We start from the raw sequence: 27,983 nt of genomic DNA on the forward strand, positions 1-27,983 counted from the left end.
CCTTGCCTACTATAGAAATCCGTTGGCTCTTCTTCTTGTCCTGCCAATCCCCCCAGGGCTTTATCCTTGGTCATTTCCCCTTTTCCTTCACTTGGCTCAGTCTCCAATTGTTCTTTCTGTCCACTCTTCTACTTGACAACAAAAGTCTTCATTTCCAGCACTACTCCCTCACCCAGCTCCAGATTCATGCTTCCACCTGCCTCCAGGATGCCTGCTGGGGGGTATCTCATAGGCATGTAAAATCAACATGTCTAAATCTTAACTCATTATCCTACCCCTCAAATCCACTCCTATTCTGATTAACGGTATCATAGTTTAGGGTGGCCCAAGTTGGGGTCCTCAGTGCTATCCTTGACCTCTCACTCTTTTGTATCCCCCAATCCCACTTAGTCGACCGACCCCACTGGTTCAATCTCCAAAATAGTCCTTGGATTTGCCCTCTCCTCCCTGTCACCAGTCCCCTGTCATAATTCAAGCCTTCAGTGACTTCTCCTGGACTAGCTCAAACACCTCTCCTCCCCAGTTCGTCAAGCTCCCAAAAGCACAGGACCTGTTCTTCTGTTAGCCCTCAACTGAGCTCTGGGATTTCGGGTGTGTTTCTAGTGGAGGCATGTTCCAATCATCTGAATGTCTGGTGTCTAAATGCCTAGAGCTCATTTAGTTTCCCGAAGCACTTTTTTGCTAGCTCCTGTGCATGAATGTGTCATTAAGCTGAGAATTTCTTACCATTAAACTAATTTCTCAGCTTTGTGCTTTAGAAGCATTACAAATACTATCTTTTTCACTACCTTTTGTGTGGTGATGATTGCAGGTCTGTCATCAGTGCTTGGATCTTTCATATTAATCACACAGTTAGCAAATGTATAGACTAAGAACTAGAACTGGTAGTAAAATATATAGCCTTTCTCTAACTGTACTGCACGCAAGGACATTTTTATTTTCTTACCACATCAACTGAATGTTTCATTTTATAAAGCACTTTTTAATGCTGTGGTTGGTGCCTCATGGTGCAGGAAGCCCTGAGACTGTTCTGAGAAACATGGATACCCTTCACTCTTCGTACAGAATCATAGAAACAAAAATTACACTGTCTCAGAGCTAAATAAAAGAGAGATTCTGCTCCCCTTTTCGTATTTCTGTGACACATCAGTCTGTTTTGTATAAATCAAAGGGTCTAGAACTCCAGAGATGTGACCATTTTCACTACATAATGGCACTAAAGCAGTTCACGTCTTCCCTTTTAGAACCTGGGGTATATTCAGTCAGGCCTTAGAATATAGCTGGATGCAAAAATACAGCGATATTTGTCACATGAATTTTCACATTCAATCGAATAATTATTTGCTCAAGGGAAAAATAAATGCTTCCCGAGGCTCCAAAGTGTTAGATACTGAGTAATCTTGGTTTGGGAGATGACAGAGATATAATTTTGTGAACGTCAGCACTATTCTCATGAAAGCCATTTGTTTTCAGTTCACCTCTCTGCCTGTACCTTTGTTCATTCGTTGATTTATCTTCCTATCCACATGTTCAGCAAATACCAAATGACACTGGAGACACAGTGTGTTCTAATGGGAACAGATAAGGGTAGTGAGTACCTCAAAGTTGGGTTTCTAAGATTTCTTGGCTGTTTGCATAGACCCAAAATTTAAATCATACTTCTTTTATCTGTGATCATCCCTTATTCAGCAAGCAGTTATTAAACATTGCTATGTCAGGGCCTGTGCTGGTGTTACAGAGATTAGGAAAACATGGGCACAGTGCTGGCTTTTGGGCAGCTTAGGTGATAGGAAAGAAAGAAGAATGAGTAGATACTATAATAATGCAATATGGAAAGCTCAGTGATGGTGATCCATGTCTGGGCACACAGAGGAGGCATCCCTAAGTTGAGCTGACAGGATGAGTTGCAACTGGCCACTTCAGGTTCAGGAGGGGTGGGCAGCAGAAGACATAGGCCATTTGAAGGAGTGTTCGGAGCTGAGAAGAGAGAGGGGGACAGGGCCCTGGTCTTAGAGAGCCATATTTGCTTTAATGAACTTTATCCTGCAGGTGATAAGAATCCATTGTGCTCTGGATTGACGTGGCAGCAAATGATGGAGAGGATGACTTGAAGGGAACAACTGGAGCGGAGACCAGTTAAGGGGCTGCTGCAGTCTTCCAGGACGCAGATGATGAACGCTTGAGGGGCAGTGGAGAGAGGATGGAGATGAGAACACAGATTCGAGAACTACTGGAAAGCCTGAATCGGCAGAGGGAGGGTGTGGGTGGAAAGACAATGAAAATGCAAGGAATCCCAGGTTTCTGGCATTGGTGAAGGGACGGTAGATGGTAGCACCAACTGGGTAGAAAATACAGGGGGGATGGTGTTTGGTCATGTTGAACGTGAAGTATGCGTGTGACATTAAGAATGCCCGGGTATGGAGTTTTAAGGGGAAGACCTGGGCCAAAGGCAGGAATTTGAGTGCCATTAGCATGCAGGTGTTTGCCAAACAGAGTATGATGCCACTGACAAAAATTGAAAACACCATGCAAGGCCGATCTGCAAAAGTCATCCCTGTGTCTGCTCTGAGAATATTGGTAATGAATATTGATGTTAAATTAAATAGGGATGGTATGCTTTCCAATGGGTGCCCTTAGAGAGATACTTCTTAACCCGGTGCTAAGAAGAGTCGAGTTTCTTCTGAGCAAGCGAGTATGCTTTTATTCCACACCGTACCCCCACCCCCGACCCGATAAAGTTCAATAGCTTCTATTTTATTACTATAACATAGCTAAGTACATTGTATTCATTTTTTTTAAAAAAAATTTATTTTTATTTTTATTTTTTAACGTTTATTTATTTTTGAGACAGAGAGAGACAGAGCACGAACGGGGGAGGGTCAGAGAGAGAGGGAGACACAGAATCTGAAACAGGCTCCAGGCTCTGAGCAGTCAGCACAGAGCCCGATGCGGGGCTCGAACTCACATACCGCGAGATCGTGACCTGAGCCGAAGTCGGACGCCCAACCGACTGAGCCACCCAGGCGCCCCCATTGTATTCATTTTTTAAGGTTTACAGTTCAGTGGTTTGTAATATATTCAGAGTTATGCCGCCTTTACCACAATTTTAAAACATGGCTATCACCCCCAAAAGAAACCCTGTACCCATTATTTCATTCTTTTTGATTGTTGAACCATCTTCCCTGGTGTGAATATACCACACTTTATCCATTCATCAGTTGATGAATGCTTTTATCTCATAGACCAGCACTGTCTAATAGATTCACAATGAGAACCACAAACGTGAGCTGTAATTTTAAATTTTCTAGTAGTTGTATTTTTTTAAAAGAGGAACAGATAAAACTAATTCTATTAAGATATTTTAACCCAATATATCTAAAATACTATTTCAACATGTAATCAGCATTAAAAAATACGAATGATATATTCTACATTTTCTTCTATACTAAGTTTATACTAAGTTTATGTATGTAAGTTTAAACTTAGTTTATGTTTTTATACTAACTTTATACTAGGCTTAAGTTTTCTTTTATACTAAGTTTATACTAAGTTTATCTTTGAAATACTATGTGTATCTTTCTACCCAGGATTCATCTCAACTTGGACTAGCTTCTTTTCCAGTGCTAGTGGCTGCCATATTGGACAGCTGAGTTCGATGTTATCTAAACTGTGTCTGGTTTCCTTCTTCACTTGGGCTCCTTAGGAAGCTTTGAACCAAATTCATGGTAAGCAGTTTTTTTCTAAATGTGATTCATGGCTCCAGACTGCTGCTCTACGTTTGTCTCCCTTTTGTTTTATCTTGTTACATTTGTTTTTAATTTATGCTACTTTGTTAGCCTTTATGTTCCTGCCCTCTCCTTTGGTAATTGCCTTGATGGGAGGTGGAAAATGCTGAAGGTCTTGAGAGGAAAACCACTGACAAAAAGGAGATCAATGTTTCAGTCGAGGCAAACAGCCAGTGAAGCGATTTGAGGAACTGAGCATAAGCCTATTCCTTTAGATGCGGCTGCTGACCCTCTCTCCACCTTTCTCTGGCTCCTTTGCCCCAACAGTCAACCTCAGCGAGCCACCACAGACAACATTTCTTCCATATACTATCAAAGAATGGAAATGAGTGCAGCTGAGTGTGACTGGTAGACATGGGCACCAGGAAATCAGCCAGATATTACTTGGAATTAATTGATTTCGAAAACATTCAGTGACTTGGCAAAACAAAACAAAACAAAACCCCAAACGGGCCACCTCCTAAATTGCAGGGTAGAGAGAGCAAGCAAAGCAAATGATTCTTGATGCTTTTCCACTATACACATTATTATGCAATAAACTTTCTTAGACACTGAAAGATATACCATATATTCTTTCTCATCTCTCTGCCTTCCTATATGTTCTTCCTATATGTTCTGCCCTCCCCATAGTGCCCTTCTCCCTCTCTTGCCTTCCCAAGCTTCAAAGCCCGGTTCAAGTATCGCTTCAGTGAAGACTTCCTCAATTCCTGCGGCCACAGGGATTTGTGGTATCCTTTTTACTACACTCACCACACTCGTGTATCTATGCCCTGCACCCGGCGATATGCACCAGCTCTTGGGCAGACAGGAACCATGTCGCCTTCATTTCTGTGTTCCCACACTTAGCTGGGAAGCTGGCATGTAGTTGGTGCTCAATGGATGTTTGTTGGTGAGTAAAGAGAGCAAGTCACTGGAGCCTTCTGGGTGCTGGGCAGCGTGCTCTCCGTGTGTGTCTCATCCACCTTTCACAACCCCGAAGCTCTTCTCTGATAAAGAAGGTGGGACTTATGCAAGGTCAAACAACTCACCTAAGGTCATGCAGCAAGTTAGTGGCAGAGCTTCAAAAACACCTACTTTTGAGGGGTACCAATCTGTAAGAGACAAGCTTTTTTGTCGTTTCATAATGGCCTCAAGGACTAAAGCACTGAATTTGTTTCAAATTGGACACAGTAGGGCCCTTTTCTACCAGAAGAAGCTATTGCTTCCTTTCAGCCAAGCTAGAAATGGTTACTATAGACAAATAGCATATATATCTCTATACACGATACATATATGGGGTCATTGCTTTGAACACATGTCAGGGTACTCGGCAAGACAATAGAAGTCACTGACCTAAAAACACTAGCAACTCATTATATTTGTGTGAAATTGAAATAATTTTGCATTAAGAACTTTAAAAACATTGTGTTTGAATTTCTGTGATTGTCTGCCACACTCAGATTCTGGAATCATATCCTGAATTACAACTTGCTTGTTAAAGCAATTAATTTACTTTCAAAATTGAAATCCTTGCTGAAACTTGTTAAGGCCCAGGTCCATTAGTCTATTGATATCAGAAATAATTTCCAAAGTCCACATTCTAAGCACATTAACTGATGTACAGTCATCAGCTGGTAAACCTTTAAAAAAACTATATACTTTGTGAAAGGTCAACAGAAAATGAATTCATGAATCCACAAAATTATTCCTTAATGATGGAACAGTTCTATGTTTCAGATTTTTCCAAGCATCTTGTTTCTTAACATCAAAGACTTTAGTTTCAAGTGCTATTATGCCTTCTCATTGGAATATTTTTGCTAAGAATTTTCTTTTTAAATAGGAAAGCAAGCTGTCATGGAATAAATGGGGAGGCTGAATAAATGCACAGCTGGAGGCCTGCCCCCATCCCGCATGCTCTGTACACACTGGAACATTAGGAGAAGTATTGTACAGGAGCCTGGCTGGCTCAGTGGGTTAGACGTCCTACTCTTGATTTTGGCTCAGGTAAGGATCTCATGGTTTGTGAGATCGAGCCCCACGTCATCCTCAGGCTCTGTGCTGACATTGTGGAGCCTGCTTGGGATTCTCTCTCCCTCTCTCTCTGCCCCTCCCCACTTGCACACACCCTTTCTCTCCCTCTCTCTCAAAATAAATGAAAGTTGAAAGAAAAAAGAAAATATGTAAAAACTGAGAGCTTTAGTATCAGGTGCTGTTTAACTTCCACTCAACCAATTATAGTTCACCTTGGAAAATTCTTTATATATGTAATTTATTGTCAGGTTAGCTAACATACGGTGTATACGGTGTGCTCTTGGTTTTGGAGGTAGATCCACATGATTCATCACTTACATACAACATCTAGTGCTCATCCCAAGAAGTGCCCTCCTCAATGCCCATCACCCATTTCCCCCCTGCCCTACCCCTCTCCCCTTGGAAAATTCTATAAAAATGTAAAAGACAAAACTGGTTGTCTGGTTTCAACATGGACAGGCACTGAGTTTTCTCCTAGAAAAATTTTAGAACGTGTTAGCTTTGAGTGCTTTCCACTGAAATGGAATAGACTTGTTTCTCTATCAAAGAAATGTGGGGTATGACACTACTTGTAACTTGGGGCTACAACTGTCATTTTAATATCAGGCAAAATCTATTTCCCTTTGCTTTCCTCTATTTTTTGGTTCATATCCTTCTCTTTTCATTGTGAATATGAAGTGGCATATGAATAGAGGAATAGGAATGGAAAAATCCTGAGAAGTAGATGAGCTTCTTTAGCAATTCTGATCTGTTGGCTGACCCGGGGCTGGAAGCTAGGGTGCTTGCCTGGTCATCCTGAATCAGGTTTTGTGTAAATGTGATTTGAACAGGTTGCCAAGGGCACAGGTGCAGGAGCCAAGGGCATTATGGTGTTCTCTAGCTTGTCTTCTTTCCAAAGAGGAAGGATAGGGGTTATCTCAGTATCTAGGAGTCTCATACCCCTTTGGGCGGTAAGACTCACATGTAGAAGATTCCAGCCGAGTTCTAGGTGCAGGACCTCAAGAACAAACCCCCTCGACACTCATTACCATATCTGACACCCACAAGAACACTGTCAGAAGACATAAAAATTACACGTAATAGGGAACCAGATCCTTCTAAGTATAGCAGAAGGACCAAAACCTCCACAGATATTTTCTTTTTCTTTTAAAAAATATTTTCAGGTTTTATAAGTATAGGATCATGGAAATGGAAGTATGCAGATCATAGAATACCATAGGCTTTTAACTGTCAGTTTGATTTTGAGCTTCCTGGGATCAAAGCAAGTTGGGAAACCATCAGTTGCATGACTCATATTTTTAAGGACCAAGAATGCTAAAACTTCAGTGAAACAAAACTTTAAGGGCATAAACTTGAAATTTCCAGATGGGTCTTCATAAATGTTGGTCCTAACAATATCCTTAAAATAGAAAGGAGAGTCTTAGGCAGGGGTGAGGGGAATGTTTAGCTTACTATTTACTTTGTTTTAGATAGAAAAGAAAACACTCTTAAAAATTGAATATGCTTTTCCTCAGTGCAAATCACTACCTGAGAGTAGGCCAGGCCCTTAATGGAACACACATCTGGGTTCTAGGAGACTCTAATGCACTTTAGAAGTTATAATAAATTTGCTCATCAATGGAGAACAGAGCCGTTTTCTTCATTCTTTTTTTAATGCTTATTTATTTTGAGAGAGGGGGCAGAGGGGGCAGAAAGAGAGGGATAAAAGAGGATCCCAAGCAGGCTCCATGCTTAGCATGGAGATTGATTCAGGGCTTGATCCCAAGACCCTGGGATCATGACCTGAGTCGAAATCAAGAGTTGGATGCTTAACCAACTGAGCCACCCAGGCACCCCTAAAAGTTTATTTTTTAATCTATGTCTATGTGCCATATGCCAAGAACTTTGTTAAATATTTTACATGTACTAGAACATTTGATCTTCACAATTGCTTCATTATTACAGATGAAGAAATGGAAACACAGATTAGCTGAATGGTTATTCTTGCCCAGGGCAATAAAAGTGTAAAGGAAGAGCTGGGATTTGAACCCAGGTAATTTAGCTTCTGAGGCCATGTATGTTGCATGTACATGTACTAACTTTCCATGTCTATGTCCATGTACTAACCATGCTGGTTAGTGTTTCTCCAAAGTACTCATTAACCAAGGCAGGCTTTTGTAAGGGAGTGAAATGGACACATTTCAGTTTACAAAATACATGGATTTTCAAGGCATAAGAACTCCAAATATACCCTAATAACGAAGTAAAAAAAAATCTTTGTGTAAGTCATCTTGGAAACTTAATGCATTCTGCTTTTTTTCTTTCCCCCACATGTAGGAAGGATGCCATTTCAGAAAATGTAGGTCCCATTTGAAATGGAGAACAGGATCACATCAGCTAACAATGGTCCTCTTCTAAGTTTTAACTGAAAAGCTTCTCTTTCTAAGATCAGCAAGCAGGCTTAGCAATCCCATCCAACATTCTAAAGCCAGACCTCCTGTGTTTATTAGGCAATGTGGTCTAGTGGAAAAAGCAAAGATTTTGGAGACAGACGCTGGCATTGACTAGCTTTGTGACCTCATTTAATCTCTCCAATCCTTTCTTTTCTGAGAAAAAGACTATCTTGTTATGAAGGTTTGAGATAATAAATCGAAAGTGCATGGTTTAGGAGGTGCTCAAAACCTGGTTGAAGCTAGTATTATTGTTGTCAACGTGATTACCTGGGTGTAAGGAGAGAGATTAGCCTTTATAATTAGTGATGACAATTTTGTTGTTTGGGCTAATACTATTCAATGAAACTTTATTTGCTACCGATTTCATTTAACATCCGAGAAAGCATTGTGGGGAAACAAGATGGATAAACACCAAGTCTCTGCTCCCAGGAACCTTATAATCCAATAATAAATCACATCATTATAATAGAGTTTGAAAGCAGTTCGGTTTGGTGGAAGAAAGGGCTCAAATAAAGCAATTATGTAAGATGAGGTCATGTCCATTGGGGCATGATGCAGGTCTTGAGTGCCAGGAGGCAGAGTTCATTCGTAATTTGGTAGGCAAAGTCTTGTGGGCAGAAGAGTAACCCCTAAAATCAGCACTTTAATTTAAAGAGCTTAATCAAGTGAAAAAAATGGTGGCAGGGAGTCTGACTACTGATATGATCCAGTGCGAGAAGAGCACGTCCTTGAATCTGGTTTTCCAAGATTGGTGGAAGAACGGAACTGGTCACTTGCTTTCTCTTCTGGGGTCTTTTCATGGCTCAGGGAAGTGTTTGGCTGAGGTTCAGGTATTTCGTGTGGACATGGAACAGGGAGAAACTGACTGACTTCCTGGAGGATAAGTCACCATTCGGTGGCACCAAACTACCCAGCTAAGGTATATGCACCCTTGAGTCCACATCTCATCAGATTGCTCAAAAAGCAAAGTAGTTCTCTCTTTAGATCCCCAATTCTTGAGCTTTGGGACCAAATGTCTAGGATTCCAAAATAGCATTTTGATGAAACACCTAATTAAGTGCCTATGCCTGGTAACAGTTTACTAATGCAATGTAACTCCAATTTTTTTTAAATGATTTTTTTTAAACATTTATTTATTTTTGAGACAGAGAGAGAGAGAGAGAGAGAGCATGAACAGGGGAGGGTCAGAGAAAGAGGGAGACACAGAATCTGAAACAGGCTCCAGGCTCTGAGCTGTCAGCACAGAGCCCAACACAGGGCTCGAACCCACGGACCATGAGATCATGACCTGAGCTGAAGTCGGACGCCCAACCGACTGGGCCACCCAGGTGCCCCTAAAAAATGATGTTTTATTTAGAGTGTTGTATCATTAGTATTTTCAGGATTTATTTTAATCATTAATCTTTGACACAGAATAGGAAACAAAAATAGCATTCCTATTGAATGCTAATGTGTCAGTAATTTGAAAAGATTTCCTGTGACTAAGTTAAAAACATTTTATTGATGTATTATAGAATTTCCGCTAGAGAAGCTACATATCCTGCAGTGAGTAGAGAGTGATTTTAAACCTTGGGGATGTGATTCAATAAATAAGCAGAGGAAAGAAACACAAAAGCACGTAAGTCATGTATGTAAGGTTGTTTAGCATAGTGCCTGACAAATAGTATATGTCCCAAATAATAGATGGTATTATTTTGAAATCCATTTAAATAAAAACATTTTCTTCCCCAATTTATTTTTTTTTAATTTTTTTTTAACGTTTTATTTATTTTTGAGACAGGGAGAGACAGAGCATGAACAGGGGAGGGTCAGAGAGAGGGAGACACAGAATCTGAAACAGGCTCCAGGCTCCGAGCTGTCAGCACAGAGCCCGATGCGGGGCTCGAACTCACGGACCACGAGATCATGACCTGAGCTGAAGTCGGCCGCTTAACCGACTCAGCCACCCAGGCACCCCTCTTCCCCAATTTATATTGACCAAATTAGCTCATATTATGAACATAAAACTATTACTGCTAAAATAAGCTAAGTGTATTGTAACTCTGTAGAAATGAGTCATCTAGGATCAGAAAAAACCTTCTCATCTACAGAACAACATATACAATGATGCTGGATTTTAGGCAAGACAAAATCCTCATTAGCTACAATCACACTTACAATTCTGCGTTTATGAAAGGACGGGGGTGTGCAGAAAGTACACTTACCTATTTTTGGAATGTTCTCAGAAGCCAAGGTTAAGATAATAAGAGGCTTCTTCTTAAACTCATTAAAATAACCAGAAAACTCTTGCCTCAGCATCACGATTAATCAAGGCTTACCTAGACTTGAAGCTTTCTTTCATGGCTTTTGGTTCTTCAAAACTTATCATAAGTTCCTTTTTTTGATTGGTGGGGGGCAGAGACTGAGAAGATTGGAAGAATTTTAAAAGATTATCCTAAAATATTCTAGAGCTTCCTAAGTCTCTAAAATAAAAATATGCTCACTGCTCTTAATTCTCTTGTGTGTGTGTGTGTGTATGTGTGTATAAAGAATAAAAATAACAACAGGATATAAAACCTATTTATATACAAATTACAATGTGATTGGAACATTCAATGTTTACTATTAAAAGGAGGATTCTTGTTGAGACTGAATTAGAAAGAGTGGTTAACAGGCCTCATCGAATTAATTTGCATACATTTTCTAATTTAGCAAACTGGAGAGAAATCCTCTTCATAGGTTTCTTGACATTTCATGTGGGCGGTTTTACTTGGATGGTAGCAAGTCAGTCATCTGATTCCACCCAATTAGGCAGGGTATTTCTTTTCTTTCTGAAAAGAAAAACAATTAAGGAAGGGGTAAAAAAGGCAGGGTGCTTGAGGGGACTGACTCATCTGACTGTCCCAAGTAGACTCCGTAAGTATGCAGCTGAAGCATATATTGTAGATTTAGTCTTCATTCTGAATTACCTTTAGAAATTTTTCAATACTTCCCACTATTTTAACAATCTTGTAATTCCTATGCGACTTATAACGACTCAACAGAGCAGAGATAAATGTTACTTCAAGGCACTACCCGGGACGCATCTGCCATTTTAAAATGGAATAAAAGCTCTCTGGAGAGGATATACCTTCTCTGGTGGTCATCAGTGAACCTGCCGGCATCTCCCTTCTCTCCCCTCCAGGCACATGGTAAGGTTGCATCTCCTTGCTCCCTTGAAATGAGGAGTGGCCACGTGACTGGTTCTGAACTCAGGGTGTGGCCAACCTGACACGTATCACAGTGGAGCTTGTGTGACTTGTCAGTGCTCCTTCCCTTGCCAGGGTGACCACTAATGTTACAGAGGGTGAAGGCACCATCGGTGGGGTCCCTGGGTGAGAGTGACAGGAGCAGGGTATCTTGCCAAGCGGGGGTGGGCACGGAGCATCAGAAAGAAATGAGCTGTGTTACTACGCTGAGCCACTGAGGTTTCACGGTTGTTATCCATCATCCAGCCCGTCCTCACTAATATACCTGCCTCGCCAGGAAAAGATAGAATCCAGCTGGTGAGTTTTTTGCAAAGACAGAGAGACACAATACGCTGGGTGGCACAGTAAAATTTATTTGTCTTTATGATTTACACACAGTAATTAAACACACAAAAGACCAAACACGGTCAAGATGGCCATATGTAGCTTCGGAAATGACTGGTCCCAGATCAATCACGCAAACCTTCATTCAGCTTAGAAATGAGTTTCTTTTTAATGGTTTTAATCTTTTTATTCAGTCCCCAAGGCTGGTACAGTTCAGTACAAATGTTTCTGCTATTTTGTTATCGTCAGGCACATGATGTTTACCAATTCCCAGGAAATAAGTGAAATCAACAAAAAAGTCCTGTGACAATTGAGCACATTTTCGCAGGAATAAATTTGATGAGCTTATTACAGTTTGATACAGTTTAGCTATCAGACCTACATATGAAACATGAAACAAATTGCATTTGTTTTAAGGATTTATTTCTTTTAAAATATTTACCACACTTTTCTGTGCAAGAGTTCCATTGATTTCTTTGGTTTTAAACATTATAGCTCCGTGTGATCTAAATATAGTTTTATTTGTACCAAACATCAGGAATAAAAACATTAAACAAAATTTCAGAAGGTAAAAATGGAATTATTGCTTCAGTATAAAAAAAATGTCTGGCCCATTTGGGTACTATTGCTATTATTGCTTTGCTTCTATTGGAAAACTATCCTGGAAATCAAGGAATGTACCCCCATAGCTCCCTGCTGAAAGTATAATTTGGTTGTACGTTATCATCTATTATTAATGCGCCCTACCTTCACCAAAGCTATCCTGATCTCGTCCTTAAAAACAAAACAAAGTGAAACAGCATAAATAAATAAGCTTATGTAGGGGATACAATAAATAAGCTACCAGAAATAAGAAAAAAGAATATTGTAACATAAAGCCCTTCGGTGCTGTACAATTAAACAATGGCTTCAGATTTTCAAGGTCTCTAAACACAGCTTTTGTTTTATAACACAGTTTTAGTGCTGGCATGCAGCTGACAGATCTAGAGAAGAATACCTTTCTGTTGTTTTCATTACCTAAGAATGAAAACATAGTGGCTATAGTTGTAAATTCTGCCCTGTGGAAATTTACTAGATAGGTACCATTGTCAATTTTGGACTGTTGCCTAGTTGTAGAGCACAAATCTTAGGGATTAAAAAAAAACCCAATAATAATATTCCTTCAATTCTTAGTGGTTTCTTGGTCTCCAGAATAGTTATAGAAACAAACAGGGAAGAAATCAGACTCAAAAGTTTTGCTGCCTTCTTTTCTTCGCATCCATTGCATCCAGAATGGGTTGTCTTTTTGCCGTGTATCGTTGACGAAGCTCTTCTATTTCTCGTTCCATCATGGGGTCCAGTGCTTTTAACCGCATCTGTAGTTCTTCTAGACTTAGATTTTTTAACTAGAAACAGAAAAAAGTGAAGATATCAATACAGGATAAAATTATCTACAATAGGTTAAAATCTAATGGGGTTTAGCATGAATATTTCAGCGAACTCTCTACAACGTCTTTGAAATATGGTTCAATAACTAAAACAGGAATTCCTTCACTAAAGAACCAAAAAGTCACGCCTTGTAAGAATCTTAATTCTGCAACAAAAGCAATAAAAAAAACCTCTGCTTTTAGGAAAGAACAAATGAGAAAAATAAGCAGATGAAAAGTATTAGTTTTTTAAAGAAGGGCAGAAAAACAAATCCACCATTGCCAACACACGGACTTTCAGGATATGCTCCGGATATATTCACTCTAACCTCTCACATCCTCGCCAGCTCTGGAGCACTGTCATAATTGTGAACACTTGAAGAGATCACCCAAGAATGTGACAAGATTGAATGCAGGTTAAATTACCCATTCTATCCTGCATTTTACCAATTGCTTCAATTTTAAGTACTTGGTTAATCAAAAAATTAAATTACCTAGAATACTTCTATCCCAAACATTTTGATACAATAAGGTTTTTAATTTATGCCTCAAAATATCCCAAGCCTGATATATTAGTGCCGAGTAAATTCTGACGTGCTGGTCAATTTGAGAATAAACTATCAGCTTTTCACCACCTACATTATAGTTTGACAATAATGATGTGATTTGACTAAATGATCTAGTTTGACCATAGTGATTCAGTTCAATTACTCTGGCTTCCAGAGACAACACTAGCAATCCTTTACTGGTTTTCTGTATAACAGGAGGTGAGAGGCCTCAGGTCAGGGGGATGAAATCCATTCTACATAACAGGATCTGTGGCATGCTGAGCTTTACTGTAATTATTTATATGTGAAAAAAGCAGGGCGCCTGGATGGCCCAGTTGGTTAAGGGTCCAACCTTGGCTCTCAGGTCATAATATTGCAGTTTGTGGGTTTGAGCCCTGTGTCAGGCTCTGTCCTGATAGCTCAGAGCTCGGAGCCTGCTTTGGATTCTGTGTCTCCCTCTCTCTCTGCCCCACCCCACTCATGCTCTGTCTCTCTTTCAAAAATAAATACACATTAAAATTTTTTTTATATGTGAAAACAGCAAGATATGGATTATCTCCTGAGAAACATATTTTAAGATGCCCTGAAATATATAACCTAACACTTGGGCTTTATCTTACTAACATTTAAAAAAAGTCTAAAACTTTGTCTCATTCCGAAACTATTAAAGCAATGGTGGCAGGTAAGTGGTTTTAAAAAATCTGTTAAACCACAGTGATTTACAGAATGCTATTACATATTCAGCATCTTGGTAGGTACTGTAAGGAAAGCAAAGAAGCACTGAACTATTTCCTTGCCTTAAGAAACTTGCAAATTGGGGCACCTGGGTGGCTCAGTCTGTTAAGCGCCTCACTTTGGCTCAGATCATGATTTCATGGTTCATGGGTTGGGGCCCACATCAGGCTCTCCGCTGGTGGTGCAGAGCCTGCTTGGGATTCATTCATTCATTCTCTCTCTCTCTCTCTCTCTCTCTCTCTCTCTCTCTCTCTCTCTCTCCTCTGTCTCCCTCCCTCCCTGCCCCTCCCCTACTTGCACTCTCTCCCTCTCTCCCTCTCTCTCTCTTAAAAAAAATAAAGGAAACCTGCATATTAGTCAGAAGGGGGAGATCAGCAACTAGAAATATGTGGGACTGACACAAGACCCTACTACATATAGTACAGATTGACTGCAGTGAGAGGTTCTTAAGTCCATGAATAAGCTTCTCATGTACCCAACTTCGCAGGTTCAGTGTACATTTTCCTGGGGACAACATCTATTGCTTCTTGGTCTTTTTTTTTTTTTAAAACAGATTCCCAACAAAAAGAGAGAAGCGTCACTAAGCTGATCCCTTTCAGGGGAGCAGGGATCATGCTGGTCCTTGAAAAGGGGGGTGTCTCAGAGATGAGCAGGGCCCTGAGGAGGAAGCTCCACCATGTTGAGGAAGGACTATGGTTGCTGCAGAACCAGGGGCTGGTGGGGTCCCAAGCTAGGCAAAGTAGGGTTTGGACTTTAGGGAATCATGATCTGCTCCACAGCAGGAGAATTCCATGAGAGTAATTCAGACTTGGTCTTAATATGATAACACTTGCAGCAATTTTTTGTTTTAATAAGAGAACTGTCTTCGGTTATTTTATGAGCCAAATCAGAAAGTGCTCTCATTACTTTATAGTCAACATGTCAATTTTAACCAAAAATAGCATTTTTCAGCTTGATCCTTCCACTTTCCTCACCTTACCTGGCCCTAAATTACTCTTGGTTCTAAAAAATCCATTCTCACTGAAAAAGGTTTGTCACCACTGAGGATACTGAAAAGAATGAGTCACGGACTCTGAAGTAAATTCAAAAGAGGTGTTCCAAAAATATAGGCATGACAGTGTTACGGGAAAGAGTATGTGGGCTCCTAGGATGATGATTCTGAAGGTGAGTACCACTTGCTTTGGTGTATGAAAAGTTCTGGTGTATACATATATATAATAATATATATATACAATATGCGCTGTCATAAAAAGAAGCTACTTTACTATATCACACCATTATAGGCATTTATATTATCATGCATTGTATTTTATCATATTCTTCACTAATTTTTAACCCAAGTACTAATCATGCCACTATTAATATGGCTAAATATGTTCAAATCTCTGGGAGGATAAAGAATAAGCCAATAGGGGACTTCAGAACTTTCTGAACTGGACGAACAGGTGATGGGGGGGGGGGATGAAGAACCAATTAGACACCACATAGGGCCTTGTTTCCCTGAGAAAGACGGGGCACTTGGGTGGCTCAGTCGGTTGAGTGTCCGACTTCAGCTCAAGTCATGATCTTGTGATTTGTGAGTTCGAGTGCCGTGTCAGGCCCTGTGCTGACAGCTCAGAGCCTGGAGCCTGTTTCAGATTCTGTGTCTCCCTCTCTCTCTGCCCCTCCCCTGCGCGCGCGCTCTCTGTCTCTGTCTCTGTCTCTCAGAAATAAATAAATGTAAAAAAAAAAAAAAAATGAAAGAAAGACACATCCGGGTGCTGTCTACATGAGATCCCATTTCACTTTTGTCTCTTTTTCAGTCCACACTAATCTTCCCATCTCTGAATTTCAATATAACATTCATAATTTAAACAACACAATTTAGTATTTGATTCTAAATTTATTTATTATTATTTTGTAATTGACTTTTATGAATGAGTTTCAGGTCCCCCTGTCAGATATTCTAAAAAATATTTAAACTTTAGATACTGTAAACATGGTTAGAAACTATCAAACTGTACTGCTAAATACCATGGCATGAGGATGGGTAAATAGAAATACAGAAAAAAAATGATTCAAAGGAATGGGTTACTCTAAGATTAGGAGAAACAGCATCAAAGCAAAGGAAAACAATTTTTGCATTAACATATTCCTGTAAATATTTTATACTACCTTACTGGGGCAAATTACCAACAGTTTATAAATATTATATTACAGTAATGGACTAAATTCAGAGAAAGAAGCTACTTAGAAGAAAGTTTTCCTCCTCTAATAGACTTGTATATTTTCAATATGTAAAATGTGTGACGAACAGGTCTGTGTTGGAGAATCATCCAGGACTGTTAGGGAATTAGATGTTCCATATAAGAAAATTTATGAAGTATCTAAATCTTAGTTTTTTAGGTGGTAAAAACTTTGTTTCAACCGTTTTGAAGAGAAAATCTTTATGAAGTACTTTACAGAATATGCCGGCTTCTAAAGGAGAGGACACAGGACCTAAAGCAATCTTTCCTTAATGATGAATCCCCATTATTAATTTCTACTACTAATCTATGCCATGTATTAATTTCCTCTCTCCTTTTTGGCTTTTTATCTTCATTTGAGAGAAAGCTATCAGCTTCTTTTCATGACATAAAGAGAGAAAGATATCATTCTCTCTTTACATAGTTTGTTCATCTATTGGGAACCAGAAAAGTGATTGAACGGTCCTAGAAAGCATTACACTAAATAAAAATAAATACGTTAATGAAGGGCTGAGGCTGTTTTAGGAAAGACAGAGCATGGTTTTAGTGCTGAAGCTTGTACCACCTGTTTCTAGTGTTTTTGTTTTTTAAAAAATTTGATTTCAGATTTGTGGCTCTGTAAGGTTGAAGTTACAGGAAATCTGACATCTATGTAAGAAACATACATAGTTACATTTTCAGGTGAGCTGTCAGAGAACTCCAGAGTACTCATTTATTAAAATATTTATTGGTAATTTCTATGGACCAAGCACGTGGATACAGAGATGAATAGAACACTCTACCTCCCACAGAGAACTTGCAGTCTAGCTGGCAAGACAGGTCCACACACAGCTAATTGACTGAAGGATGGGTAAGCTGAGAAGATGGCAAATAGGACAGGGCAGAAGGGAAGCAGCATGAATAGAAATGTATAAGGTACCCAAATGCTCCATACTTTTGGAGACCTCAGCTGGCTGCTGGGATGTGGGGCGGATCCATGGGGGGAGGGGTCAGGAGAGGAGACAGAAGGAGACAGGAGACCTTTAAGCATGTTGCTACAAACTTTCTGTAGCGAAGAAGGAAATGCTAGATAATTGTGAACATAACTGGTGACATGATCATATATGAGATAGAAAAATGTACCTGCTAGCAGGTATAGAAAATGGAATACCATGGGTGAAAATGGAGGCAGGAAGGCCTGTCAGCAGGTTACTGCCCAGTCTGGTGAGAGGATGAGGCTTGGACTAGGAAAAAGGAAGTGGAGACTCAGAAGAAGGGAGGGATCCGAGAGACTTGGAAGTAGAACTGATAGGGCTTTCTTTGTTGACTGGTTGATTACGAAGGGTCAGGAAGAAGGAAGGGCTAGGGTGATTCTGGCTTCAAGCTAGGGTAATGGGGTAGAGTTATCATTAATAAGGTACCGGAGTAGATCACATGACATTTTAGTCCTGCTGAGTTTGAGATATGAACAAGGCATCAAGGTGGAGACATTAGATATGGATTATAATTTGGAGTTTTGGAGTTCAGCAGAGAAATTAAAGCTACCGATTTAGGGAATCATCAGCATTTAGGCTATAACTGAAGCTCCTGATGAGGATCAGATTATCCAGGACAAGGTTTTCTCCTTGATCTTACGATCTATGGTATCCAACAAAAAATAATCCCCAAACTGTAGCCTTTGTTGCCAGAGGCTCTTGTCGTTTTGTTAATAGAAGAGAAATATCAGATTTCTAAATAACTGGATCATGGTGTCATCTAGACAAAAAAAAAAAATGTGAATCTAACTGGTAGAAGTTTTCACTTTTTATACAGTGGGTATGATTTTAGACATGCACTTCTGGCTGAGTTCTGACTTATGATAAATCCTAATAACATATATTTAGCATTCTGCATTTCTGTAGCTACCAAGCCTCACAGGCATGAAAATGATTGTGGGGTTGGGAGAAATGGGGCAGGAGCAGCTCTTCCAAGCTCTTGGAAAGCACTACTGCTCGACGGCTTAGTAGTAAATAGGGTCACAAACCAGATAAAATTTTATGGAGACTCATAATGACAAACATGGTCCTGTAATATTAAACAATTCCACTATCATCCTTTTAAAATGCTACTCCAAATGAAAACAATTTTGGGGGCTAATGAGGATTATACAAGAAGGAAAAGTTGAGCTTCCTGAATTAGTATCAATATTACTGTGACAGAAGTTTTAGTCACTAAAATTAGCTTTCTTGAAAATCTTCACAAAAAGGAAAGGAAATCACTTCAGAATTCTTATGTTTATGGATCAACAGAGCTTGTGGTAAATTGACTTGAATTTATATATTTTTAAATATAGCAAAGAAATGTTACTTATGAACCATCTTTCTACAATACAAGGAACACAAAGTAGCTATATTACCATAGCCATCTGCCAGATGACTAATTCCAAAATAAATGCAGAGTAAACCATAGTTGTCAGTTTAGAGTTCTGTAAGTGAAGTCAGTGAAGAGAATTTTAGGTTATGCGTACATTGTGGTTATGGCTGTATGTGAACAAATGTATAAAAATGAATAACTCATCTCGAGATGGCTTTTATATGTTGTAGGCTAATTCTACTTAATAACATTTGATTTTGAATTTAATGGTAACACAGAACTTGCACAACGAACGATGATTCTTAGATTTTCAGATCTTAACATTCTGAGAGAAAACTGTAGTTTGACAACTGTGACGAACATCAAGGATATATAACTTCATTAAGTGACTAAATGAGTAGACGTTCGGTAACAGGAAGGTCTTATCAGCAAAGACAGAACTTCTTCAAATTCACAGCCACAGAAAAGGAGATGAGTTTCAGGACAATACTGTTTTATTACCCGAGGCATGTTTTTCTATTCACAAGAATGCTTCTCTTGAACATTTGAAATGACAAGTATCAGGGGGCAAGACATATTAAGGACAGAGAAGAAAATCAATTGCCATAAAAAGAGTTTAAACTGAGGTCAGGTAAATTGAATCATATGAGCCTCAGAGAAACACTTTGTGAATCTGGGATTATTAAACACCACTGCATATGAACAAACCATTGTTTAACAGGAGCAAAAACTATAAGGTTGGGTTATGAGTTAAACCTCACACAATCTTACTGCAAATGAAAACCTCAGAAATGATCTATTTTAGCTTCCTTATTTTGAGTGAGAAAATGGGAGCCAGCTTGCTCAAAGTTACAATGTTGGTTGATGGCAGAGATACAATCTGACCTCAAGGCCAATGCATTTTTTCATTATAACAACTTTGATGCATATGTTTTTTAACGTTTACTTATTTTTGAGAGAGAGAGAGAGGTAGGGAGGGAGAGAGCGTATGAGTTGGGGAGGGGCAGAGAGAGAGGGAGACACAGAATCCGAAGCAGACTCCAGGCTCTGAGCTGTCAGCACGGAGTCCGATGCAGAGTTCGAACTCACGAGCTGTGACATCATGACCTGAGCCGAAATCGGTTGCTTAACCGACTGAGCCACCCAGGCGCCCCAAGTTTGATACTTTTAGTTAGCACTGCCAGAGTGTTCCAAATGTTACGACACCATGAATGGGAAGGGTGTGGTGCCAAGAAATTTCTAGGGTCTTCAACCTGAGCTGAAAGGGAAAATAGCTGAAAGGGAAAATATTCAACTAGGAAGATCACAGTGAAGAGAAAACCTTGCATACGATATTTTTATAAAGCAGTTTTTTTTTTTACAATGAAATAAACTGCAGAAAGTCAGCACAAGGTAGAAATACCATTTTCTTTAAGTTTCAGGACACTCGGTAGACTAGGACTTCCCACCTCTTATAGAAAGGCTGTTTAAAACAAGTGAAAGAGTTTAAATATAAACACTAACTTGTAAACAATAATTAGAAGAGTAGATGGATTGCTTGTAAGTTAAAAAAGTCAAAACCACTTTTCAATAGAGGTCAACATTTGTTTGAAAATTGGTATAGTTTGGGACATAAGTGACAGCTTGACCACACAGCCCATTTTGTTAATAACTGTCCTGGATCGTCACATTCCGTCCAGGAGGTTGGGAGGATTACAGATCACTACCCAGCAAAACCATATTTCTTAGTAGCCCTTAAAAAAGAAAAAGCAAGTCCAAATAAATGATATGCAAATGAACAGCTCCCTTACTTACTAGCTCTTGCCTGACGCAGGGGCACAGACAACACAGTGGTGTGAGAAGATAGAAGGTAAGATTAAATCTTAAAACTGATCGTTTTGATAGCTCACTCTTTTAATCATTAGAATTACTTCTGAACTCTATGAGAACCAGAAAAGCTTCTAGTTACTGACCAAGAAGAGTTGTCAGTAATGTCAGAACTTTCTGCAAGTTTATGTATCCAACCTACTATAAAAACCTAATGGGGGCGCCGGGGTGGCTCAGTCAGTTGAGCGTCCGACTTCGGCTCAGGTCATGATCTCGCAGTTCGTGGGTTCGAGCCCCGTGTCGGGCTCTGTGCTGACAGCTCAGAACCTGGAGCCTGCTTCGGATTCTGTGTCTCCTTCTCCCTCTGTTCCTCCCCTGCTCACGCTCTGTCTCTCTCTCTCTCTCTCAAAAATAAATAAAGATTAAACAAAAAATTAAAAAAAAATGTAAAAACCTAATGTATTGTATTCAAGTGATAAGAGTGAATTACTTCCTAAAATAGTATCTTAAGAGCTCTCTGAGGAAAACACTTAGATTTCTATATTATTTTGTCAAAAACAGTCCCAATTACATGAGAGGTTTTTTTCAAAAGTCTTACTCTCTAAAAACAGCAGAAATAAGATTATGAAGTTTTAAAATGCATAAATGTGATAACATTCAAGACTCAACGGGTCCATGAGTTGCTGGTATAATCAGTCTGTCAAAATAAACACGACACCGTCACAATGAAGCAAATGGTCTTATATGTTAATGTTAACCCATTTAGTCAAATAGTCAATCAAGAAAATCCTGTACAAGGTTTGCTGTGTTTACTGGGGAAACAAACTCTTCCTAGCAACTGTTTAAATCTCACAGATGCTACAGACCTTATTAGTGGCTTGTGATTAAAAAAATATGGATTGTTAATACCGTATCCTGACTCATCTATTCTCCCATCTGCTAGCAATTCTAACAATATGAACTATCAACAGAATGGCTAACAACAATAATTTTCTATGGCAATTTTGATGCTGAATTGCCTATAGCATTTTGTAAGATTTACCAGTGCATGCCTCAGACTGTTTTGAGTTGTTTGTGGCCTGGAGCAGTATACTCCTTTTCCCCCTAATATTCCATTGTAGCTCAAATTTTTACTGTGTTGAATGGAATCTGGTTCGGTTTTACAAAACACTGTTCATAGAGGCTGCCACACTCATTTTGCTAACAGTGAGAGTGGGAAATGCACCAAAATACTAGAAAAAATCCAGTCAAATCTGCCAATTAGTTTAGATATATATAAACAGGTAAGGGGCCTTCTTCCCTAAGACTGAACAACAGAGATAATGGGTATGACACTTGTTCAAAAACCATTGAAATACCAATGTATTAAGGCATTTCCTGATTTCATTTCCAGACTGAGAAGAATACACAAACTCTCAAGTCAATCCAAACTAGTATGAAGCCTGTTAAAGAAAGACATACAGATACATTTAAAATATGGAGTAATAAGGAGTTATAAAAATAACGAAGACTGTGATAATTTCACACTTGACACACTAAAGAGTAAAAATGGAATTCTTCACTGTAAAACATGCCCTTAAAAGCTACATTCACATTAATCTACTAGCAGAACCTTCTTCCCAAAACAGACACTATTTGGAGAGAGAATTACATGCAACCTTGTTTGAGCTGAGTGGCCCCTGTCTACAGCTGACTGACTAAATGACTATAAATATTTCAGGACTCTAAAGAGAAACTGCCATGAAGCATTTGTTTAACCTCAGGGCATCTAAAGTAAATTTAAGACACTGGGATTTTATTTTCATTCCCAAAGAAAAGGGAGAAAACCACTTCTTGTGGATATCAGTGGAGGAGAAGAGAAAAGTGCTGACTACTAATCATTTACAATGTGTTAGACACTGTCCTACGCTCTGGGCATGAAGTCATTTAATCCTACCAATTACCTTATGGGGTAGATATTATCAGCCCTATTTTAGAGGTCAGGACACCAGGAGAGCCCAAGTGACCCACCACAGGTCTCCCAGCTAGACGTGTTCATGCAGGCACTCACAGCCCACATCAAACCCACTAATAGAAGTTGGGATTGGAGTCTACTAAGAGCTGTTTCCTAGGTCTCCCAAGATCTACAAGCACTTCAAAATCCAGATATCACATAAAACAGTTCCTGACAGATTGTTCAGAGATTAAAAGTAGGGAAGCACTGCTTTTAAAAATCCCAGCTTTCCTCTCAATGGAGTATTTTATTTATAACTTATTGTTGTATTTTAGCTATAATTGGCCTTATGAAGTCAGTGATATGTTTAAGCATTTTTAATTTTATCAGCTCTCTAGCAAAATAAATACATTCCTACATAATGATTTGGGATAGACACCATCATTTTATCAATAAGAGAAATGCCAAGACAAAACCAACAAGACATGTCCCCTTGATACAGAAGCAAGACTTGGCTTGTGCCCATTCGGACTGTCCGCTCGCTGCTTTGGTGTTGTGTTCAGCTGGGATCTCCCCATGAGCTGCAAGCTGGTAAGCATCCCTATCATCACCCTGATCTGGAGACACTTGAGCCACCCATGTGAAAAAGGAATGATGACATTTCAGTTGCATTCCTTAATGGCAGCTGAATACCCATTCCTTCTATGCTTTTCAGTTTCTAGTAGTAGTTTTGTCTGCTAAAAATATCAGGGAGGAGTTCATTCCTGTATAGCCCTGTTATACTGTAAGCTGCTCTAAAATTCTAGGCCCAATACAACAAAATCTGAGTAACTTAAAACCAAATTACTAATTAAATCTTTCTAGATCTATTAAGGGCCAGATGAAGAAGTCCTATTAGCTTTGATGCCTTTTCTTAGTGATTCCGATGAATACTCTGAATATCTTAAAACATTGATTAAGCCATAAATGAGATTAACAAATTGAGTGATTAACTTTGTTTATATATTTTATTTCTTTAAAAATTAACTTTGTGACTAGTATGGAAGATAATAAACATTTCCAAAAACAGTCCTTGGGGAGGCTGGGTGGTGCAGTCAGTTAAGCGGCTGACTCTTCATCTGGGCTTGGGTCATGGTCTTGCGGTTCATGGGGTCGAGCCCCACGTCGGGCTCTGCGCTGATGGCACAGGGCCTGCTTGGGATTCTGTCTCTCTTTCTCTCTGCCCCTCCCCAACTTGTGCTCTCTCTCTTTCTCTCAAAAATAAATAAACATAAAAATCTTCTTTTAAATTACAATTTTTTTTACAAAGTCCTTAAAATATATCCGTAACTAGTTTATTGGGCAGTCAAATCTTTGTGTAACCATTATATAAACTTAAAAGAGTTTCATTTTTCTCCACTCATACTTTTTCAGCTGTCCTAGGCCAAATTTCCCTGACACATCCCTTAAGGAATCTTGGACAGATCTCACTGATTTCTGGTCACTTCTAGTTATTAAAAGTCCAGACTAATTATAAACTTCAATGTCATATTAATGATAAACTTGGTTCCTTCCCTCAGTATGGGCTTGCACAGACCAAGAGGCTTACAGTGGAAAGAGAGGCTGCCTGCATCTAGAACCTTCTTCCCATCTCTTTTCAAGGTCTAGCTCCTCTGGTGCTGGGAGCTGGGAGCTGGGAAGAAAACAGGGATCCTGTGATGGGAATGGTTACTTGTTGGTGGAAGGAGGTTTCAGTCCTGCTCTGGTTTGGTTGATTACTGGTGGTTTGTGACTAAGGAGTGTGTGTGGATTTCCTGACAGGGTGGGCAGTACTATCATGGTGCTCACCCCTCTTGAGAGCAGCTCTCTGGGTGAGGTATTGTCTCCTCTGGACTGGAAGCCCCCTTGGCAGCATTATGATGTCTGACCTCCGTGTTTAGAGCCACAGAGATTGCAGAGGTTGTTCTCCATACTTTCCAGGGGCCACCAGGACCCAAGGAAAGGGAGAGGTACCCTAGTCTCTTCTTTCCTAGAATACGCCAACATGACCCCGGTTACCCTGCAGGCCTTGGCTCCACCTACAGAAGTCTGCTACCTACAGAACTCTTTGCGAGAGACATGGACATCGCTCTCTTATTCCAGGCATCTTTTCCTTATGTCTATGTTAATATGCCCCACAGACTCCCAGAACTTCCCCACTGAGTTCTGCTCTAGTGGCACGTCAGTGGGTTTCCTGGTTCAACCAGCTTAGCGAGCAGCTGGCTGGGATACTAGATGCCAGTCTCCCTCTCCTGCAGGCACCACCAATTTGTGACTGGCTCTCTGGAAGACATCCCTCCACCCCTGACTTTAATCGAAGCAAGAAGAGAGCTACTTTCTTCTTCTACTAGACCACTGGATTGTGAATTCCATAAGGGTAGAACTTTCTCAATGGCTGCACCCCCAGTGCCTAGAACACTACCTGGAACAGGTACCTAATAAATATTTACTGAATGAAAGAAGGATGGTAGGGCTTTTAGTAAACCCTGGAGAGAGATGTCTGGCCTCAATTGTTGGTGGCTCTCCTCAAAATATGGGGTACTGCAGTCTTCAGCTACGGTCTCTAGTGCTAATGTGTGGCAACAGGAAAAGTCCCCTTCAACACTATGGCACACATCTGTTAACTCCAAAAAAGTAAAATAAAATAAAAAAGTGTGTGTGTGTGTGTGTGTGTGTGTGTGCGTGTGCGCGCACGCGCGTGCGCTCACGCTATCAAGTAGGAGCACTTACAACTTAAGTAAAGGAAAAGGAGTATCTGGGAAAATCAGGGTATTATCCAGCATATTTCGTTTATTCCACTACAGGATGGTCTCATGCTCCATTACATGTTTATTCTGCAAGCCGGATAATACATTTATTTTGATTCCGACTCATTCTTTTCCAGAAAAATGGCTTCTGTAAAAAAAAATTCTTCAAAATGATAATAAACACCACAGTTTACTCTTTTGACAAACATGCATTGAATGAAGTGCCCTGGGAGGATAGAGTTCTTACCAACATCACCAAGAACAACCATTTGTAGCTTTCTACTGCAGCAGTTTCACAAAACTTACTCTGACAATTTAAATTCCTATCTTAAAGATGCAAAATTTACTTCGACAAATCTCTAAAAAGTTTAAAAATAGAGGTCAGCTGAAAACCACAAATCATGAAACTCAGATTGCAATGATTTTTTTAAGTAGTGAAACAACACCTACAAATAAGCAGGTACCTCTGACTCTAGTTTTGAGGCATCAATCTACCACAGAAGAGGAATCACGGTCTGACGCAAATATGGCAAAATATTTTTTTAAAACTTAGCAAAGACAAATTTTGATCAAAGTTATTCATCCTTACTTGCCACATGGGCCTCAGAAAATAAAATTTACCAAAAATATAACATTTAACATAAATATTACTTTTAGATTGGCATGATTGGTGGCTGAAACAGTATTTTAAATTTCCCAGATATTAACATACAAATTCACGAATTCAGTCAAAACTCCAGGAAGATATTCAGGGATTTAAAAGAATACACATCAGAGGGGCACCTGGGTGGCGCAGTCGGTTAAGCGTCCGACTTCAGCCAGGTCACGATCTCGCACTCCGTGAGTTCGAGCCCCGCGTCAGGCTCTGGGCTGATGGCTCGGAGCCTGGAGCCTGTTTCCGATTCTGTGTCTCCCTCTCTCTCTGCCCCTCCCCCGTTCATGCTCTGTCTCTCTCTGTCCCAAAAATAAATAAAAAACGTTGAAAAAAAAATTAAAAAAAAAATAAAAGAATACACATCAGAGAGCTCCTATGAAACGTTAAAAGAAAAAAAAAATTCCTGCCTACTTTAATAACAATCAGTCTTATGCAAACTTCAAAGCAAAACCACTAACTGAGTAAAACTGAAGATGACAGCTTCTGCCCTTGTCCTTTCGTTAATAACTTTTAAGATATGTTCATAAATGTTATTAATCTAAGATAAAACAGAAAATGAGACTAAGTGAACATAAAACTGGCTAAATTAAATGTGTCTTATGGGGGGGCATCAACTTGCAAACGTAATGTTTCAAACTTTTGACTTTCTGGTTTAGGGAGAGGACAGTAGTGTTTATGAGGTATGTTGTCATCTTAGACTCACAACTATTATGCATAAGTCACTGAAAATTAAGATGACAGTAATATGCCAGTGTCATTTGCAAGCAAAATAGCTTAAGGGTAAAAATTTATAGCAAACTAAAATTTTTACACTTAGGGGACTACAGTAAAATGAATTTTTCATGAAGGCTTTTTTTTTTTTTTTGGTCTGAGAATGGCACTAAATTAGATTTTTAAAAATTGTTTTTGGTACCAACTAATTTAATAGAGAACATGGCATCAAACTCGTATTTGTAATACCACCTTGTAAAATGAGCACATTCCCAACGTTCCCAGAACTTTCCAGCGTGGGCTTGGAACAAGCTATCGCTATCACCTCTCACAGAGGCAAGCACTTTTGGTGAGATCTTCCCTTGAATCAAACACCTGCTTGCTGAGTGTGCCACCACTAATGCGGACATGGGAGCGGAAGCAAGAACTGGACATTGAGGGATTCACCTTAACTGGCCAATCTCACTTTGCATCTCCTGGGAAGCCAGGAGGTTGTGGTCTCTTGTGGAAACTTGGGGATCAGAATGTGAGCTCTGGCTTGAATACTATACATTAATATGAAGTAGTTTTGCTAGCAAATCTTAACATTTTATTTTTCAGGATGAAATTTCACCTCAGCCTTAAATGGTCCAATTTTAATAAGGATAAAAGGAAAAATGCATCTTTAATTACTTATCAAATGAAAGAATACTATTGGTTTACCTCCTGTGGAAAAGTAACAAAAAAGCATATGGCTGTTAAATTCAATGTGCTCTTGAGGAACTTTCCGTAAAATGTTTTTAGCAAGTGACTGGCACATGCTGTTTTTCAGAGGAGCTAATCCACTGGATGATTATCCTGAAATTATTTTGTATTAGTATACAATATCACGTAACTTCCAATCCTTAAGAAATGACCCAACAGACCTAGTACCAACAAATGTCAGAATTCTCCAAAGCATTCTTAGACAAAAATATTGTGAGAGAAATTTCCTTTGCCTCATTAGATTCAGAGCAGGAGGAAGTCATTTTGAAAGATACTGCATGCAGAGGAATTACCTTCAAACTGACTTAAATATTGCAAATATTGTAATCTGGTCTACACAACACTG

The 27,983-nt window shown here is 39.5% G+C and overlaps 1 protein-coding gene and 1 long non-coding RNA gene across 3 annotated transcripts in view; one reads left to right on the forward strand and one right to left on the reverse strand.

The window, feature by feature from the left end:
* Nucleotides 1–11,547: 11,547 nt before the first annotated feature.
* Nucleotides 11,548–25,649, forward strand: LOC131494362 (uncharacterized). 2 transcript variants are annotated; one of them, XR_009253343.1, is made up of 5 exons: nt 11,548–11,751; nt 23,265–23,353; nt 24,322–24,403; nt 24,775–25,211; nt 25,585–25,649. It is a non-coding gene; the product is annotated as an uncharacterized LOC131494362 (long non-coding RNA). The 2 variants fall into 2 exon arrangements; XR_009253342.1 differs by lacking the exon at nt 25,585–25,649 and having other exon boundaries at nt 11,554–11,751; nt 24,775–25,437.
* The window catches only part of STK3 (serine/threonine kinase 3), a 285,970-nt gene continuing 269,773 nt past the window's right edge, over nt 11,787–27,983 (reverse strand). Inside the window, 1 exon segment of the mRNA XM_058698688.1 lies at nt 11,787–13,163. Within this exon segment, the coding sequence (XP_058554671.1) occupies nt 13,005–13,163 (159 nt within the window). The 3' untranslated portion in view covers nt 11,787–13,004.

This window comes from Neofelis nebulosa, chromosome 14 (assembly GCF_028018385.1).
Source record: "Neofelis nebulosa isolate mNeoNeb1 chromosome 14, mNeoNeb1.pri, whole genome shotgun sequence".
Taxonomy (NCBI): domain Eukaryota; kingdom Metazoa; phylum Chordata; class Mammalia; order Carnivora; family Felidae; genus Neofelis; species Neofelis nebulosa.